This window comes from Haematobia irritans, chromosome 5 (genome assembly GCF_050003625.1).
Source record: "Haematobia irritans isolate KBUSLIRL chromosome 5, ASM5000362v1, whole genome shotgun sequence".
Lineage (NCBI taxonomy): Eukaryota > Metazoa > Arthropoda > Insecta > Diptera > Muscidae > Haematobia > Haematobia irritans.
In genome coordinates, this window is record NC_134401.1 from 134,156,788 (window position 1) to 134,177,227 (window position 20,440).

The 20,440-nt window shown below is 31.7% G+C and overlaps 1 protein-coding gene across 3 annotated transcripts in view; it reads right to left on the bottom strand.

Moving 5' to 3' along the window:
• Rgk3 (Rad, Gem/Kir family member 3) overlaps nucleotides 1-20,440 on the bottom strand; it is a 257,419-nt gene that overhangs the window by 106,796 nt on the left and 130,183 nt on the right. For all 3 annotated transcript variants that reach the window (XM_075311150.1, XM_075311149.1, XM_075311151.1), the window contains one exon: nucleotides 6,287-6,431. In XM_075311150.1, coding sequence (XP_075167265.1) covers nucleotides 6,287-6,431 — 145 coding nt within the window. The remainder of the gene's footprint in view (nucleotides 1-6,286; nucleotides 6,432-20,440) is intronic.

Below are 20,440 nucleotides of genomic sequence, written 5' to 3' on the forward strand. Positions count from 1 at the left end.
ATAGCTTCTGCAGACCATTTGTCCAGCTCCATACAGAGGACAAAGACGAGTCTCCGGTGTACTCAGAGCAGAAAGCCCTCTAATGGTCATCAGCCAGGAGTGTGTACTTAAGACTGTAAATGGCGACAAAATGAACAAGATGGTTTGGCTACGAGGATTTTGAGGCAAATTGGAGAGAATGGTGCTAAGTTTCCGGGCTGTACCTTCAATGTTTGCCACAATTTCTGCTCTGCTGCAAGAATAAGTCCAATATGTTGTGCGAATTAACAGACAAACATTGCAGAGGAAGTGAATAGTATAAGGCCGTATAAACGTTCAATACTCCTAGTGTTGAATCTGATTTTGTACTGTTTTGTAGATTGCTAGAATTCTTGATGTTTTGGTAGATTTTAGAAAATATACCTCTCCAACTAAGAGCTCTTCAAAATTTTATATAGAAATAAAATTTTGACAAAATTTTCTATAGAAATAAAATTTTGACAAAATTTTCTATAGAAATAAAATTTTGACAAAATTTTCTATAGAAATAAAATTTTGACAAAATTTTCTATAGACATAAAATTTTGACAAAAATTTCTATAGAACAAAAATTTTGACAAAATTTTCTATTGGAATAAAACTTTGACAAATTTTGCTATAAAAATAAAATTGGACAAAATTGTCTATACACAAAAAAAATGACAAAACTTTCTATAGAAATAAAATTTTGACAAAATTTTCTATAGAAATAAAATTTTGACAACATTTTCTGTAGAAATAAAATTTTAACAAAATTTTCAACAGAGATGAAATTTTGACTAACTTTTCTAAGAAATAAAATTTTGACTAATTTTTCTATCCAAAAATAAAATTTTGACAAAATTTTCTATAAAAATTTTTTTTTGATAAAAATTTCTACACAAATAAAATTTTGACATTTTCTGTAGAAAATAATTTTGACAAAGTTTTCTATAAAAAATAAAATTTTGACCAAATTTTCTATAAAAATAAAATTTTGACAAAATTCTCTATAAAAAATAAAATTTTGACAACATTTTCTGTAGAAATAAAAATTTGACAAAATTTTCTATAGAAATAAAATTTTGACAAAAAATTTTCTAGGAAATAAAATTTTGAAAAAATTTTATATGGAAATAAGATTTTGAGAAAATTTTGAAAAAAAAAAATTCTCGTAGATTACTTTCGCTAGCGCCCTGGCTCCAGGTGATTTGATATTTCTAAGCAGGGCAACGATAGAGAAAAGAACTTGTATACTATGATACATCTTTCGCCGCACTCAAACAAAAGTTTGTTTGGATTCCTTTAAGGTTTTTGGAAAAATTTTCTATAGAAATAAAATTTTGGAAAATTTTTCTATAGAAATAAAATTTTGGCAAAATTTTCTATAGAAATAAAATTTTGACAAAATTTTCTATAGAAATAAAATTTTGACAAATTTTTCTATAGAAATAAAATTTTGGCAAAAATTCTATAGAAATAAAATTTTGACAAAATTTTCTGTTGAAATAAAAGTTTGACAAAATTTTCTATAGAAATAAAATTTTGACAAAATTATCTATAAAAATAAAATAATGACAAAATTTTCTATAGAAATAAAATTTTGACAAAATTTTCTACAGAAATAAAATTTTGACAAAATTCTCTACAGAAATAAAATTTTGACAAAATTTTTAATAGAAAAAAATGTTGACGAAATTTTCTATATAAATAAAATTTGGACAAAATTTTCTATAGAAATAAAATTGTGACAAAATTTTCAATAGAGATGAAATTTTGACTAAATTTTTAAGAAATAAAATTTTGACAAAATTTTCTATAGAAATAAAATTTTGGCAAAATTCTCTACAGAAATAAAATTTTGACAAAATTTTCAATAGAGATGAAATTTTGACTAAATTTTCTAAGAAATAAAATTTTGACAAAATTTTCTATAGAAATAAAATTTTGACAAATTTTTCTATAGAAATAAAATTTTGACAAAATTTCCTATAGAAATAAAATGTTGACAAAATTTTCAGTTGAAATAAAAGGTTGACAAAATTTTCTATAGAAATAAAATTATCTATAAAAATAAAATTTTGACAAAATTTTTAATAGAAAAAAATGTTGACGAAATGTTCGATATAAATAAAATTTGGACGAAATTTTCTATAGAAATAAAATTTTGACAAAATTTTCAATAGAGATGAAATTTTGACTAAATTTCCTAAGAAATAAAATTTTGACAAAATTTTCTATAGAAATAAAATTTTGACAAAATTTTCTATGGAATTAAAATTTTGACAAAATCTATATATATAAAATTCAATTTATGTTTGTTTATTTGTTTGTTTGTTTAATTGTTTGTTTGTATGTACCGAGTTGGCTCCGAAACGGCTGAACCGATTTACTTGAAACTTTCAGAGATCGTAGGGGGCGTTCATGTGGTGAAAATAGGGTACCTCATTTTTTGACACCTGGTCGCGGAGGGGGACCTCCCCTTTGTCGGACTTTTTGAAAATTGGACCAAAGTTGACCGATTTGGTTGAAATTTTCGATGAAGATTGGGGTTGGCCTAGACAAAGATCCGCTAATTTTTATTTCGATATTTGGTGGCGGAGGGGGGCCTCTCCTTTGTTCGACTTTTTTTAAAGTACAGTGAAAAAACTAAAATTCTCTAAATTATCTGAGATTTACAGAGAACATGTGGTGAGGTTATGGAATTAATATGGGGTACCCGATGATTTCATATGTGGATGGGAAGGGGGACCTCCCCCTTGCCCTACTTTTTGAAACTTGGAACAAAATTATGCGATTTGCTTGAAATTTTCATTGAATGTTGGGGTTGGCATGTAGACAAAAATCCGCTACATTATTTTTCGTTATTTGGTAGGGGAGGGGGACCACCCCTTTGCCCAAATTTTGTTTTTTTTTTTTTGAAAGTTCAAACAAAACTAAACTCCCCCGACTGAAATTTTACAGAAAAAATGGGTTACGAAATTTATATCAGGTTCCTGATTTTTTAATAAAAATAAAAGGGCATAGGGAGACATCCGCTTCTCTTAAGTACATACAGAGAAACAATTAAACTTTACCGAGTTACTTGAAATTTAGAGAGGACTGGGGAGAGATCGTAACCTCCGTCAACCGTAATAGTTGATACCTGATTTTGTGATATTTGGACGGAAGAGAGGCCGACCCTTTAGGCTTATAATTTGTTTGACATTTTCTGGGACGTTTACAAAAGATACGCTACATCACTTTTCGATATTTGGTCGGGGAGGAGGTCCTCCTCTAAAACTGCAAAAAAAATTAAGTTTTCTTGAAATTTACAAAAGCAGTGGGGGAAGGTTATGAACGAAGAGGCAACCTTCCTTGCCCCACACTTGAAGGAAAGTTTCAAGAATTTTCAGGGAAGGTTAGGTGTGTCGATATTGTATCGGGGAAAGTGACGTCCCTTTAAAACAATAGAGCAAAATTTAAACATCTCCGATCTACTTGAAATTTACAGGGACGTGGCAGGAGGTGATTAAATTTATACACGATTTTTAAATTAGTATATGATTTTTCGATATCTGGTTGGGGAAAGGGAAAATTGAAATAAACTTTATCGATTTACTTCGATAGAATTTATAGGGACCATTGAGTAGTTGCGAACTTAATATAGGGTACGTGATAGTCCGATATCAGGTCGGAGTGGAGCGAAGGTGGGGGGAGGGTTCCCTTTTGTCCGTTTTTTTTTTCTTAAATTGAAAGTAGAGGGTTGTCCGTAAATGGGAACTCGGTACATAATTTTATGATTTTTGTACAGGCCTCTGCCAGACTTCTTTTTAGTCTTCATTTTAGTAAAGAGAGGGTTCCCTTTTGTCCGTTTTTTTTTTCTTAAGTTGAAAGTAGAGGGTTGTCCGTAAATGGGAACTCGGTACATAATTTTATGATTTTTGTACAGGCTTCTGCCAGACTTCTTTTTAGTAAAGAACTTAAATTTACATGAAATTGGCAGCCAACGTAGAGGGTGCATCATTTTCCAACATTTTAGCAAATGTTAATGTGGTAAATTTTGTACTACTTTTGCTTTTTCCGATTTATTGGATGGGTAACAGTAATTTTTTGTATGTTATTATAATATAGTGCTTAATTTTCAGATATGTTGAGGAGAAGGATACCTTTCCTTGACAAACCCCACTTAAAATTCACAAGAAATATAGAAGATTGTCCAACTACTTGAATACAGACCATTATTAAAAAAATTTGGAGGAAAGGGTACACTCTCTCCCGCCGTATTTGTACCTATAAACGAAAAATCAAGTAGTCCGATTTGTTTAAAAGAATTGAAATCTTTTCGAATTTGTTTTCAGCACGAAGGATATAGTAGACTAAGTTAATGCCAAATGTTACTCCAAATACGCTTCGGAAGGCGCAGCGAAGCGGGCCGGGTTACGCTAGTTATCTATAAAAATAAAATTGTTACAAAATTTTCTATAGAAATAAAATTTTGACAAAATTTTCTGTTGAAATAAAAGTTTGGCAAAATTTTCTATAGAAATAAAATTTTCACAAAATTATCTATAAAAATAAAATTGTGACAAAATTTTCTATAGAAATACAATTGTGACAAAATTTTCTACAGACATAAAATTTTGACAAAATTCTCTACAGAAATAAAATTTTGACAAAATTTTTAATAGAAAAGAATGTTGACGAAATTTTCTCTATAAATAAAATTTTGACGAAATTTTTTATAGAAATAAAATTTTGACAAAATTTTCTATAGAAGTAAATTTTTGACAAAATTTGGATAGAAATATAACTTTGACAAAATTTTCTATAGAAATAAAATTTTGATAAAATTTTCTATAGAAATAAAATTTTGATAAAAATTTTAATAGAAATAAAATTTTGCAAAAATTTCTATAGAAATAAAATTTTGACAAAATTTCTATAGAAACAAAATTTCTATAGAAACAAAATTTTCTATTTTTTTTCAGCGGTGGATTATCCCACCTCAGTAATGCTGGTGACATGTCTGAGGGTTTCAAAGCTTCTCTAAGTGGTTTCACTGGAATGTGGAACGCCGTTCGGACTCGGCTATAAAAAGGAGGTCCCTTGTCATTGAGCTTAACATGGAATCGGGCAGCTCTCAGTTATAAGAGAGAAGTTCACCACTGTGGTATCACAATGGACTGAATAGTCTAAGTGAGCCTGATACATCGGGCTGCCACATAACCTAACCTAACCTAACCTAACCTAACCATCCACGTAAGTTCAAAATTCCGGATACACTATGTCCAACTTCTCTTGGCTGACCTATTATTGTTTTTTGCTTCAAATAGAATCTTTCGTTTCATAAAATTTGTTTTCTACTCCCATTTATATTAACCAAATCAAATATAAAATGCATTTAAAAGTGAGCTTCCTTTGAAACCTCAAAACAATGTTACTGTCACCACGTCAACAAACAGCAGGGAATTTTTTTATCCATAGAAGAAATAGAAATGGAATCATTAAACAAATGTTTAGTAATAAAAACAAATATAGTCTTTAATGAGGTCTCTGGCGATGAAATCACATGAAGTGCATTACAGCAAGCAGGAAGGTTCATTAAAACCGACGGTGTGGTCCTTCCTTGCTATGGTCTATTTTACATATCATTGGAGTATGGAAAAATATCCTTTTGAGAATAGCAAACAGCTGGTAACATTAAACGTTAAATACAAAAATTATGCAAATTAAATAGAATTTTTTTGGATGGGTATCGGGCCGAGCATTGTAGATATGGCCATGGTGTGACCATTAGTAAACAGGGATTTGGCAAATATTTCTGATGTTTGAATTTCTACTAATAAAGCTTCAATTTCAACGGCCAGAAAAAGAATAAGGCAGAGAATAATTGAACTAAATGTTTGATATGTTAATATGCGGAAGGAAGTTTTTGATCAAAGAGCTTTTTTATTTTTAAAAATTTTTAAATAAGGCAGATTCGAATGGACATTAAATCATGATCTTAGAATTTTGCGTTATATTTTGCAAAATTCTTTGTTAAAAACAACAAAATAAATGCTAAATTTTTTTTTGATATAAATATATTCTTTTGACAAATTTTTATTTACATTTTTCTTTTGATATTTGTGAAAGCCAATTCCATTTTTGCTCTGGAAAAAATAAATCATTTATGCTGTAAAAAGAAATCTAGGAAAACTTATTGTCAATCTACACTTGACGTGTTTATTTATTAAGAAAAAAATGGATTCTATGATAGTAGTCTTAGTGATGATGACGATGACAATTATTATGGTAGATAACTTACGGTGTTGCTGTGGCCTTCTTTGTGATAGTTTTCGCCTTTGTGGTGGTGTTTCCGTTTCACTCAACCGTGGTTCACTTGTACAATATGACCGAGTTTCTTGTAAATTATGTTGCATTGGTTGTTGCACTTGAGGACGACGTCGTACCTGCAAATATTCCAAAGAGACTAGGAAAGTTAGAAATCAAAGGACTCTACAGCTACAAATACTATAGTAATTTTAATTGAATTCCACAAAAAAACAAAAAAAAAAAAAACGGAGTGCAGACAGTAGCTCTTAGAGGTATTCAATCATTGAGTTTATTTAAGTGTGAAATATGCAAAGAAAGAGGAAAAATACCAAGGTTCCCAGTTTCATACTGACCATAAATTAACTTTAGCAAGAAGGAGGAATGGGGTGCTCATAAAATGAGTGTGAAATTGTTTTGATTACTTTTCAAAATTGAATTTGAGATCAGAAAAGTTAAGATTTTACCCTTTTATAAGCAATGAATACGTTGAATAAGTTTAACACATTGGGGCGTATGATTTATTTTAATATAAATTGACCATGGTGACGTATGTTTTTTTGTGATAATGTTGAACATACGCACCATGTTGCAATTGGTATAAAGGATGCTAATAGCTAAAAAAAAAATTCGAGTTTGAAATTCAGATTTCAAATTTTCAGAAAGAAATAGAATAACGATTTTTTCCTTTCTAAAAATTTGCCCACTTTTAAAAAATTAGGAAAAATAAATTTTAGGTTTTTTTCTTTTCTCCCATGACTTGTAGAATTACTTTAGAGAATTGGAAACAGAGAATACTTTATGGTATATGGTATCACCGCGTTTGCTTAAGTGTGAAATTCGATTTTTCATACTGACCATAAATTAAATTTGGGTGGGATGACTCCTAATTAAATTATCGTGAAATTACTTTTGATTTTTTTATTTTTCAAATTTGATTTTGAGATTTACTAGGATAAAAAACTTTTACCATTCCATGAGCCTTCACACAAATAAATAATTTTTGAGAATTCAATCACGAAATTAAGTGATCCAATTAATTTTTAATTGAAATGTCTTCGAACAAAGAAATGATAGTATCAATCATCAAAGTCTTATTTTGATTGGTGATTAAACTGTACAATGGTGCGTATGTCTAATACTATAACAAAAAAAAAATCATACGACACTGTGGTCAATTTTTTATTTAAGTAAATCATACGCACCAACGTGCTATTACTATAAAACACTTTGTAATAAGGTTTCTAATCACCACTTGAAATTCGAGTTTTGAGGTTGATTTTAAAATTTTAGCAAAATTGGCCACAGTGTCGACATTGTATGATTTTTTTTTGTGGTTTTAGTGTTAGAAATACGCACCATGTTACAATTTGTAATAAGGTTTCTAATCATCACTTGAAATTCGAGCTCTGAGGATGATTTTAAAATTTTAGCAAAAAAATCGAATATAGACCTTTTCTTTTTTAAAAGCTTGGAAAAATCAAAATTAACAAATATATAAAGCAGTAAGTTCGGACGGCCCGAATCTTAAATACCCACCACCATGAATCAAATATTATAGTTTCCTGTGAAAATTTCAGGGGGATTTGGTGACAAGCAGATCAGTTCAACCAGTACACTTCCCGAAGATAAATTCAAAGATTTTACCTATGAAGACTAGATCAGATTCTGGATTTATAAGAACCATATTTGTTTGAGTTTTAGAGGAATCATAAACATCGTGTGCAAGTGTTCAAGAAAATGTAATAACGCCTTGATTTAAAATCTAACATCTGTAGATTTTTACCCTCATTATTTAAATGATTACCAGAAGTAAAATCTGGAAACTATAATTCAGTTTCAAGCAATTTTCATTATCAGTGCACATGGACCGATATTCACCATTTTCGGCACACCTCTTTATGTTCCTAAAATACTTCTAAATTTAAAATTTCATGCAAATTTGATAAAAATTATGGTTTCTAAGAGCCCAAGAAGTAAAATCGGGAGATCGGTCTATTTGGGAGATAAACCAAAACATGGACCAATACACGCCATTTTCGGCTCTCATATTTAAGGTCCTAAAATACCTCTAGATTTCTCATTTCAGGCAAATTGGATAAAAACTACGGATTCTAGAAGCCTAAAAAATAAAATCATTTCTTGCACACCTATTTGTATTCCTAAAAACCTCCAGATTTTCGATTCTAGGAAAAGTGGACAACAATTACGGTTTCTAGAAGCCCAAAAAGTAATATCGGGAGATCGGTCTATCTGATGGCTATATCAAAACATGGACCTATACTCACCCATTTTCGGCACACCTCTTTATTGTTCTAAAATACGCCTAGATTTCCAATTTCAGGCAAATTGGATAAAAACTACGGATTCTATAAGCTCAAGACCCCAAATCGGGAGATCGGTCTATATGGGGGATATACCAAAACCTGGACCGATACTCACCATTTTTAGCACACCTCTTTATGGTCCTAAAATACCTCTAGATTTCAAATTTCAACCAAATTGGATAATAACTACGGATTCTAGAAGCCCAAGAAGTAAAATCGGGAAATCGGTCTATATGGGGGCTATACCTAAACATCAACCGATAGTCACCATTTTTGGCACACCTCTTTATGGTGCTAAAATACCTCTAGATATCCAATTTCAGGCGAATTGGATAGAAACTATCGATTCTAGAAGCCCTAGAAATATAATCGGGAGATCGGTCTATATGGGGACTATATCAAAACTTGGACCGATAAAGCCCATCTTCGAACTTGAGCTGCCTGCAGACAAAAGACGAGTTCGTGCGAAATTTCAGCACGATAGCTTTATTATTGAAGACTGTAGCGTGATTACAACAGACAGACAGACATCCAGACAGACGGACATGGCTATATCGTCTTAGAATTGCTCCCTAATCAAGAATATATATACTTTATATAGTCGGAAATCGATATTTCGATGTGTTACAAACGGAATGACAAACTTATTATACCCCCGTCACCATTCTATGGTGGTGGGTATAAAAATTGAGTAAAATGATGTTAAACCAATGAGAATGCTTAACGTTAGTCAATCATCATGGTTGCTTAAGTTTAAAATATACAAAGAAGGAGTAAAATATACATTTGCATTTTTTATATTGACCATTAATTAAATTTAGGGGAAATGACGTCCCCATTAACTGACAGTGAATTGATAATTCGAGAACAAAGTTTAAAAAATCTAAAGTTATACCATATTATGAGGCTTCTAAATAACTTAAACACGTTCAGGCGTATGATTTATTTAAATGTAGTTTGACCACGGTGTCGTATACGTTTTTTTTATATATAATATTAAACATACGCACCCTGTTGCAATTGGTAAAAAGGATGCTAATCACTACCATAAAAATTCTAGTTAAAAATTTTTAAATTTTAAATTTTTAAACATTTAGAGAAAAAAAATCGAATCTATAGGTTTTCCTCTTCAAAACTTTTCCACTTTTTTTCCAAATTTAGAAAAATCAATTTTTGGTTTTTTATTTTCTCTCATAAAAAAATTGAGTGAAATGATATTCGATAAATGAGAAGAGGCATTGCATAGTTAGAGGTATTCAATCATCGAAGTTGTTTAATTGTGAAATATAAAAATAAAGTGGAACAAGTATATACGGCCGTAAGTTCGGCCAGGCCGAAGCTTATGTACCCTCCATCATGGATTGCGTAGAAACTTCTTCTAAACACTGCCATCCACAATCGAATTACTTAAGTTGCGGTAACGCTTGCCGATGGCAAGGTATCTTAAAACCTCCTAACACCATCTTCTAAATTATATGTAAGTCCATACGTGGTATATATTAAATCAAAAAATATCGATCCAATACGTATATAATTCAGTTTGACAAAGTAGACATAAAATTTTGACAAAATTTTCTACAGAAATAAAATTTTAACAAAATTTTCTATAGAAACAAAATTTTAACAAAATTTTCTATAGAAATAAACTTTTGACAAAATATTCTAAAGAAATAAAATCTTGGTAGATTATTTTTTGCTCGAGTGACAACCATGATTATGAACCGAATAAAATTTGAACAAAATTTTCTATAGAAATAAAATTTTGACAAAATTTTCTATAGAAATAAAATTTTGACAATGATGAAAATTTTATTATGGACCGAATAAAATTTTAACAAAATTTTCTCTAGAAATAAAATTTTGACAAAATTTTCTATAGAAATAAAATTTTGACAAAATTTTCTATATAAATAAAATTTTGGTAGATTATTTTTGGCTATTAGTGGCAACCATGATTATGAACCGATATGGACCAATTTTTATGTGATTGGACCAATTTTGGTATGGTTGTTAGCGACCATATACTAACACCACGTTCCTAATTTGAACCGGATCGGATGAATTTTGCTCCTCCAAGAGGCTACGGAGGACAAATCTGGAGAACGTTTTATATGGGGGCTATATATAATTATAAACCGATGTGGACCAATTTTTGTGCGGTTGTTAGAGACCATATACCAATACCATTTCAGCCCGATCGGATGCAATTTGCTTCTCTTTGAGGCTTCGCAAGCCAAATCTAGAGATCGGTTTATATGGGGTCTATATATAATTATGGACCGATGTGGACCAATTTTTGCATGGTTGGTAGAGACCATATACCAACATCATGTACCAAATTACAGCCGGATCGGATGAAATTTGCTTCTCTTTGAGGCTCCGAAAGCCAAATCTGGGGATCGGTTTATATGGGGTCTATATATAATTATGGACCGATGTGGACCAATTTTTGCATGGTTGTTAGAGACCATATACCAACATCATGTACCAAATTTCAGCCGGATCGGATGAAATATGCTTCTGTTAGAGGCTCCACAAGCATAATGTGGGGATCGGTTTATATGGGGGCTATATATAATTATGGACCGATGTGGACCAATTTTTGCATGGTTATTGAAGACCATATACCAACACCATGTACCTAATTATAGGCGGATCGGATGAAATTTGCTTCTCTTTGAGGCTCCGCAACCCAAATCTGGGGATCGGTTTATATGGGGGCTATATATAATTATGGATCGATGTGGACCAATTTTTGCATGGTTGTTAGAGACCATATACCAACACCATATACCAAATTTCAGCCGGATCGGATGAAATATGCTTCTGTTAGAGGCTCCACAAGCAAAATCTGGGGATCGGTTTATATGGGGGCTATATATAATTATGGACCGATGTGGACCAATTTTTGCATGGTTGTTAGAAACCATATACCAACACCATGTACCAAATTTCAGCCGGATCGGATGAAATATGCTTCTGTTAGAGGCTCCACAAGCCAAATCTGAGGGTCCCTTTATATGGGGGCTATACGTAAAAGTGGACCGATATGGCCCATTTTCAATACCATCCGACTTACATCGATAGCAACTACTTGTGCCAAGTTTCAAGTCGATAGCTTGTTTCGTTCGGAAGTTAGCATGATTTCAACAGACGGACGGATGGATGGACATGCTTAGATCGACTCAGAATTTCACCACGACGTCTTAGAGCAATATTTCGATGTGTTACAAACGGAATGACAAAGGTAATATACCCCCATCCTTTGATGGAGGGTATAAAAATATCAAGGTTTGGTTTTTCATACGGACCGTAAATTAACTTTAAGGGGAATCACTTGAGCTATAAACTTTTTATACCCACCAACATATATATATATATATATATAAGTATATATATATATATATATATATATATATATATATATATATATATATATATATATATATATATATATATATATATATATATATATATATATATATATATATATATATATATATATATATATATATATATATACTTCTAGATTTCCAATTTCAGGCTAATTGGACTAAAAACTACGGTTTCTATATATATGCGCAACGATGAAAAAGTGTCTTCGAACAATGCGTTGAGAATATATATATATATATATATATATATATATATATATATATATATATATATATATATATATATATATATATATATATATATATATATATATATATATATATATATATATATATATATATATATATATATATATATATATATATATATATATATATATATATATATATATATATATTCTCAACGCATTGTTCGAAGACACTTTTTCATCGTTGCGCATATATATTTAAACCGTAGTTTTTATCCAATTAGCCTGAAATTGGAAATCTTGAAGTATTCTAGGGCCATAAAGAGGTATGCCAAAAATGGTGAGCATCAGTCCATGTTTTGTTATAGCCCCCATATAGACCGATCTCCCGATTTTACTTCTTGGGCTAGAAGTATTTTAGGACCCAAAAAAGGTATGCTGAAAATTATGAGTAAAGGTCCATGTTTTGGCATAACCCCCATATAGACCGATCTCATGATTTTACTTCTTGGACTTATAGAATCCGTAGTTTTTATCCAATTTGCCTCAGTTGTAAATCTAGAAGTATTCTAGGACCATAAAGAGGTATGCCAAAAATGGTGAGCATCAGTCCATGTTTTGTTATAGCCCCCATATAGACCGATCTCCCCATTTTACTTTTTGGGATTCTAGAAACCAGGGCTGTGGAGTCGGAGTCGGAGTCGGAGTCTTGGAGTCGGAGTCTGAAGATTTTGCTGGAGTCGGAGTCGGAGTCGTAAAAATTTTGCTCGACTCCGACTCCGGCTAAACCAAATTTTTTAAAATACTTCACATTTTTGTAACTAAGCAAGTTTTTACGCAAATTAGTTTCCATTGCGTTATTCATTCGATCAATGTACAGCATGATTGTAAATGAAAATCAACTTCCAATTACGGCTATCTTTTTATGTTTCCTAGAATGCTAGACTAGTAGATGGGCTGGATCGATCCATTTTAATGCCCATATCAATTTATTTGAAATATTTCGAACAATCGAAATTATTTTGTTTAATTTTATCTTAAGGCCATATACATATGGGGAATATTGACAGAAAATTTTTTCAAAGTTGTTTTTTATAGAAAAATTGTCAAAATGTTATTTCTATAAAAAGTTTTGTTAAAATTTTATTTCTATAGCAAATTTTGTCAAAATTTTATTTCTATAAAAAATTTATTCAAAATTTTATTACTATAGAAATATTTTTTTCTATGGGAAATTTAGTCAAAATTTTATTTCTATAGAAAATTGAGTCAAAATTTTGTTTCTATAGAAAATTTTGCAAAATTTAGTTTGTTACACAAGTTTTTTTTTTCAAAATTTTATTTCTATTGATAAGTTTATTTCTATAAAAATTTAAATCAAAATTTTATTTCTATAGAAAATTTTGCCAAAATTTTATAATAATAGATTTTTTTATCAGAAAATTTGGTCAAAATTTTATTTCTATAGAAAATTTTGCCAATATTTTATTGTAATAGATTTTTTTATTAGAAAATTTGGTCAAAATGTTATTTCAATAGAAAAATTTAGTCAAAATTTTGTTTCTGTAGGAAATTTAGTCAAAATTTTGTTTCTGTAGAATATTTTGCAGAATTTTATTTTCTACACAAAATTTGTTCTTAAATCATATTTTTATTGAACATTTTATCAAAATTTTATTTCTATAAGAAAAAATTGTCAAATTTTATTTCTATAGCAAATTTTCTCAAAATTTTTTTTCTTACTGATGCTCACTGAAACTCACTGCTATATAAAATGTATTCAAAATTTTATTACTATAGAAATATTTTTTTTCTATATAAAATTTAGTCAAAATTTTATTTCTATAGAATATTTTGCAAAATTTTATTTCTATAGAAAATTTTGTAAAATTAATACACAATTTTTTTTAATTGTATTTCTATTAATAATTTTTTCAAACTTTTATTTCTATAAAAAATTTAGCCAAATTTTATTCTAAATTTTATTTCTATATATTTGGTCAAAATTGGATTTCTATAGAAAATTTTGCCAAAATTTTATTTCTATAGAAAATTTAGTCAAAATTTTATTTACTAGACAAAAATTTTTCCAAAATTGTATGCTTACTGATACTCACTGCTAAGTCGAAAACTTGTAGAAATGACTCAAATTTTCAAACTTTTCAATGAATGAATCATAAATGCATTTTTGCGAAATTGTCTAAACAATTATAAATATTTCCCAAATATTGACCGAGATTTTGTAGAAGTCTGATTTGAGATTTTATCAAAATGTAGATCTAAATACAAAGTTGTGCAGAGTATATTATAATCGGCCCGCCCTACTTTAGACTTTCCTTGCATTTTTATTTTTTGTTAAAATTGTGTTACGTCCCATAACGTTAGTTTTAAATTTTAAGTACATAGATTTTGTAGATGTATATACAATTTTGCCTAAATAGATTCAGATTCAAATTCATGCATATAGTTCGCAACAAATTTAAAGGATTTGAGATAGTATCAATAATTTTGGTCCACAAATACATATACTGTTGGTATCTTCTCATATTATGATGGGTATTTATATCATTATTTTATTTATTAAACATTGCCCTAAATTTGAAATATAGAGTTCAATTGGCATCTAAAGTGAAATTAAGACCTTTTTTTGCACACATAAATAAATACGATACTTTATATCGATCCACTTACGGCCAAAGACAATAAACTTGAGGAAGATAGGAAATTGGCTTGCGTCATACCAAATGTTGCATTTACCATGTTAGTTCCATACATGTTTGTAATTTTTTTATTTGTTTTTCGTTTTTATTTTTTAAATGAAAAACTTAATTTTCTTAATGAAACAATGTTAAATGTTAGGAAACAACAAAAAAAATTAATTTTACCCGTTATGGAAATTGATTCCGTGTACTTAATTTCTATTTATTTGCATTTTAATGCTATGTCAATACTTGTCGTATACGCGGTTGGTTCGAGTATGAAACTAACACGGTAAATGGTTTGATCTCCTCAGTAGCCAATTTCCTATCTTCCTAGAGTTTATTGTCTTTGCTTACGGCACCCCCACAATAGCACTACAAATTTGTGGTATTAAAATGAGATTTAGTTATATTACCCGGAGTCGACTCCGGAGTCGGAGTCGGAGTCGAGCTGATGAAAAATGCTGGAGTCGGAGTCGGAGTCGGAGTCGAGCAAAATTGGCTCGACTCCACAGCCCTGCTAGAAACTGTAGTTTTTATCCAATTTGCCTGAAATTGGAAATGTTGAGGTATTCTAGGACCATAAAGAGGTGTGCCAAAAATGGTGAGTATCAGGCCATGTTTTGGCATAGCCCCCATATAGACCGATCTCTACGATTTTATTTCTTTGGCTTATAGAAACTGTAGTTTTTATCCAATTTGCCTGAAATTGGAAATCTGGAGTTATTCTAGGCCCATAAAGAGGTGTGTCAAAAATGGTGGGTATCGGTCCATGTTTTGGTATAGCCCCCATATAGACCGATCTCTACGATTTTATTTCTTTGGCTTATAGAAACTGTAGTTTTTATCCAATTTGCTTGAAATTGAAAATCTGGAGTTATTCTAGGCCCATAAAGAGGTGTGCTGAAAACGGTGAGTATCGATCCATATTTTAGTATAGCTCCTATAAGACCGATCTCTCGATTTAAGTCCTTGGGTTTCTAGAAACTGTAGTTTTTATCCGATTTGGCTGAAATTATAAATATACTGGTAGTTTAGACTCACAAAAACGTGTATCGGATAAGGCCTCCATATAGACCGATTTCACTTCTTCAGGGTATAGAAGGTGCTCCTATCAAGAAAATTGCTTGAAACGAAATGTAAAATTTGCAGATTTTACTTCTCGTAATCATTTAAATAATGGGGGTGAAAATCTACAGATTTTAGATTTCAAATCAAGGCTTTATTTCATCATTTTCTTGCACACTTACAAGAGATGTTAATGATTCCTCTAAAATTTGAAAAAAATGGTTCTTATAAATCCAGAACCTGATATAGTCTTCATAGGTAAAATTTTTAAATTTATCTTCGGGAAGTTTACTGGTTGAACTGCTCTGCTTGGTAGAATATCTGTCATCAAACCCCCGTGAAATTTTAAAGGAAAGTATAATATGTGATTCATGGTGGTGGGTATTTAAGATTCGGCCGGGCCGAACTTACTGCTGTGTATACTTGTTATACCCTCCACCATAGGATGGGGGTATATTAACTTTGTCATTCCGTTTGTAACACATCGAAATATTGCTCTAAGACCCCATAAAGTAAATATATTCTGGGTCATGGTGAAATTCTGAGTCGATCTGAACATGTCCGTCCGTCCGTCCGTCCGTCTGTTGAAATCACGCTAACTTCCGAACGAAACAAGCTATCGACTTGAAATTTGGCACAAGTAATTGTTATTGATGTAGGTCGGATGGTATTGCAAATGGGCCATATCGGTCCACTTCTACGTATAGCCCCCATATAAACGGACCCCCAAATTTGGCCTGCGATTGCTCTAAGAGAAGCAAATTTCATCCGATCCGGTTGAAATTTGGTACATGGTGTTAGTATATGGTCTCTAACAACCATGCAAAAACTGGTCCATATCGGTCCACTTTTACGTATAGCCCCCATATAAACGGACCCCCAAATTTGGCATGCGATCGCTCTAAGAGAAGCAAATTTCATCCGATCCGGCTGAAAATTGATACATGGTATTAGTATATGACCATGCAAAAATTGGTCCACATCGGTCCATAATTATATATAGTCCCCATATAAACCGATCCCCCGATTTGGCTTGCGGAGCCTCTAAGAAACGAAAATTTCATCCGATCCGGCTGAAATTTGGTACATGGTGTTGGTATATATTCTCTAATGACCATGCAAAAATTGGTCCAAATCGGCCCATAATTATATATAGCCCCCATATAAATCGATTCCCAGATTTGTCCTCCGGAGCCTCTTGGAGGAGCATTCATCCGATCCGGTTGAAATTTGGAACATGGTGTTAGAATGTGGTGTCTAACAAACACGCAAGAATTGCTCCATATCGATCCATAATTATATATAGCCCTCATATAAACCGTTCCCCAGATTTGATCTCCGGAGCCTCTTGGAGGAGCAAAATTCATCCGATCCGGTTGAAATTTGCAACGTGGTGTTAGTATAAGGCCGCTAATATCCATGCCAAAATTGGCCCATATCGGTCTATAGTTATATATAGCCGATCCCCAATCACAAAAAATTGGTCCATATCGGTTCATATTCATGGTTGCCACTCGAGCCAAAAATAATCTACCAAAATTTTATTTTTATGGAAAACATTGTCAAAATGTTATTTCTATAGAAAATTTTGTCAAAATTTTATTTCTATAGAAAATTTTGTCAAAATTTTATTTCTATAGAAAATTTGTCAAAATTTTATTTCTATAGAAAATTTGTCAACATTTTATTTCTATAGAAAATTTTTTCCAAATTTTACTTCTATAGAAAATGTTGTAAAAATTTTATTTCTATAGAAACTTTAAACTTAATTATATACGTATTTAATCGTCCTTTTTTAGTTCAATATATACTACGTATGGACTACCTTGTAATTTAGAAAACGGTGTTAGGAAGTTTTAAGATACCTTGCCATCGGCTAGTGTTACCCCAACCGAAGTAATTCGATTGTGGATGACAGTCTTCAGTAGAAGTTTCTACGCAATCCATGGTGGAGGGTACATAAGCTTCGGCCTGGCCGAACTTACGGCCGTATATACTTGTTTTTATTTACATTTTTTTGGAATTTCAGTTTTAATCTTTAATATTGTATTTTAATAAGATATTATCCATTTCAATATTTTACGTATGATTGTGTGACACCTTACGTTCATTACTATGGTGAGGTGAATTAATTAGTCCCGGACAACAAAAGAAAATATAAAACTAACCCCTAGTAAATTACTTTGAAGCAAAGGCAATAACAAATTGTCTCATTAATTTTAGTATCAATTATAATACGTAATAAAAGGACTAGCTAACTAAAGTTATTTTAATGGACATAGTGGGACTCTCGAGGATAAGGGAAAAATGACGCAGAATGCTTAGAAAAGAGCCTATACTTAAGTATAGCAGTGAAAAATAATTTATGACCATACAGTGAGGCAAAATATAAAAAACAAGCATATACAGCAGTTAGTTCGGCCGGGCCGAATCTTAAATACCCACCACCATGAACCAAATATTAGGGTTTTCTTTGAAATTTCAGGAGGGCTTGAGGACTTGAAGATAAATTTAAAGATTTCACCTATGAGGACTATATTAGATTCTGGATTTATAAGAACCATTTTTGTTTGAGTTTTAGAGGAATCAGTAACATCTCTTGTAAGTGTGCAAGAAAATTATAAAATAACGTCTTGATTTGAAATCTTAAGTCTGTAGAAGTAAAATCTGGAAATTTTACATTGAGTTCCAAGCAATTTTCATGATCAGTGCGCCTTCTACACCCTCAAGAATTGAAGTCGGTCTATATGGAGGCATTACCAAATGGACCGATAAAAACTTAATCCGATACACGTTTTTGTGAGCCTAAAATACCAGAATATTTACAATTTCAGGCAAATCAGATAAAAACTACGGTTTCTAGAAACCCAAGGAGTTAAATCGGGAGATCGTTTTTATGGGGGCTATATTAAAATATGGACCGATACTCACCGTTTTCGGCACACCTCTTTATGACCCGAAAATACCTCTAGATTTCCAATTTCAGGCAAATAGGATAAAAACTTCGTATTATAGAAGCCCAAGAAATAAAATCGGGAAATCGGTCTATATGGGGGCTATACCAAAATATGGTCCTAAAATACATCTAGATTTCCAATTTCAGACAAATTGGATTAAAACTACGGTTTCTATAAGCCCAAGACCCCAAATCGGGAGGTCGTTTTATATGGGGACCATACCAAAACATGGACCGATACTCACAATTTTTGGCACACGTATTTGTGGTCCTACAATACCTCTAGATTTCCAATTTCAGGTAAATTGAATAAAAACTGCGGTTTCTATAAGCCCAAGAAGTAAAATCAGGAGATCGGTCTATATGGGGGCTTTACCAAAATATGGACCGATACTCACAATTTTTAACACACGTATTTGTGGTCCTACAATACCTCTAGATTTCCAATTTCAGGTAAATTGAATAAAAACTGCGGTTTCTATAAGCCCAAGAAGTAAAATCGGGAGATCGGTCTATATGGGGGCTATACCAAAACATGGACCGATACTCACCATTTTTGGCACACCTCTCTATGGTCATAAAATATCTCTAGATTTTAAATTTCATGCAAATTGGATAAAAACTACGATTTCTATAAGCCCAAGACCCCAAATCGGTAGGTCGGTTTATATGGGGACTATATCAAAACCTGGACCGATATAGCCCATCTTCGAACTTGACCTGCCTGCAGACAAAAGACGAGCTTGTGCAAAATTTCAGCATGATTGCTTCATTATTGAAGACTGTAGCGTGATTACAACAGACCGACGGACAGACGGACATCGTTATATCGTCTTAGAATTTCTCCCTGATCAAGAATATATATACTTTATATAGTCGGAAATCGATATTTCGATGTGTTACAAACGGAATGACAAACTTATTATGCCCCGTCACCATTCTATGGTGGCGACCTCCCGATTTGGGGTCTTTCGCTTATAGAAACCGTAGTTTTCATCCAATTTGCGCGAAATTGAAAACATAGAGATAGTTTGGGACCTTGAAGAGGTGTGGCAAAAATGGTGAGTGTCGGTCCATGTTTTGGTATAGCCCCCATATAAACCGACCTCCCGATTTGGGGTCTTTCGCTTATAGAAACCGTAGTTTTCATCCAATTTGCGCGAAATTGAAAATCTAGAGATATTTTGGGACCTTGAAGAGGTGTGCCAAAAATGGTGAGTGTCGGTCCATGTTTTGGTATAGCCCCCATATAAACCGACCTCCCGATTTTACTTCTTGGGCTTATAGAAACCGTAGTTTTTATCCAATTTGCCTGAAATTGGAAATCTAGAGGTATTTTTGGGCCATAAAGAGAAAACGGTTAGTATCGGTCGGTATTGTAGTATAGCCCCCATATGAACGATTTCCCGATTTAACTCCTTAGGTTTCTAGAAACCGTAGTTTTTATCCGATTTGCCTGAAATTGTAAATATTCTCGTATTTAAGGCTCACAAAAACGTGTATCGGATTAAGTTTT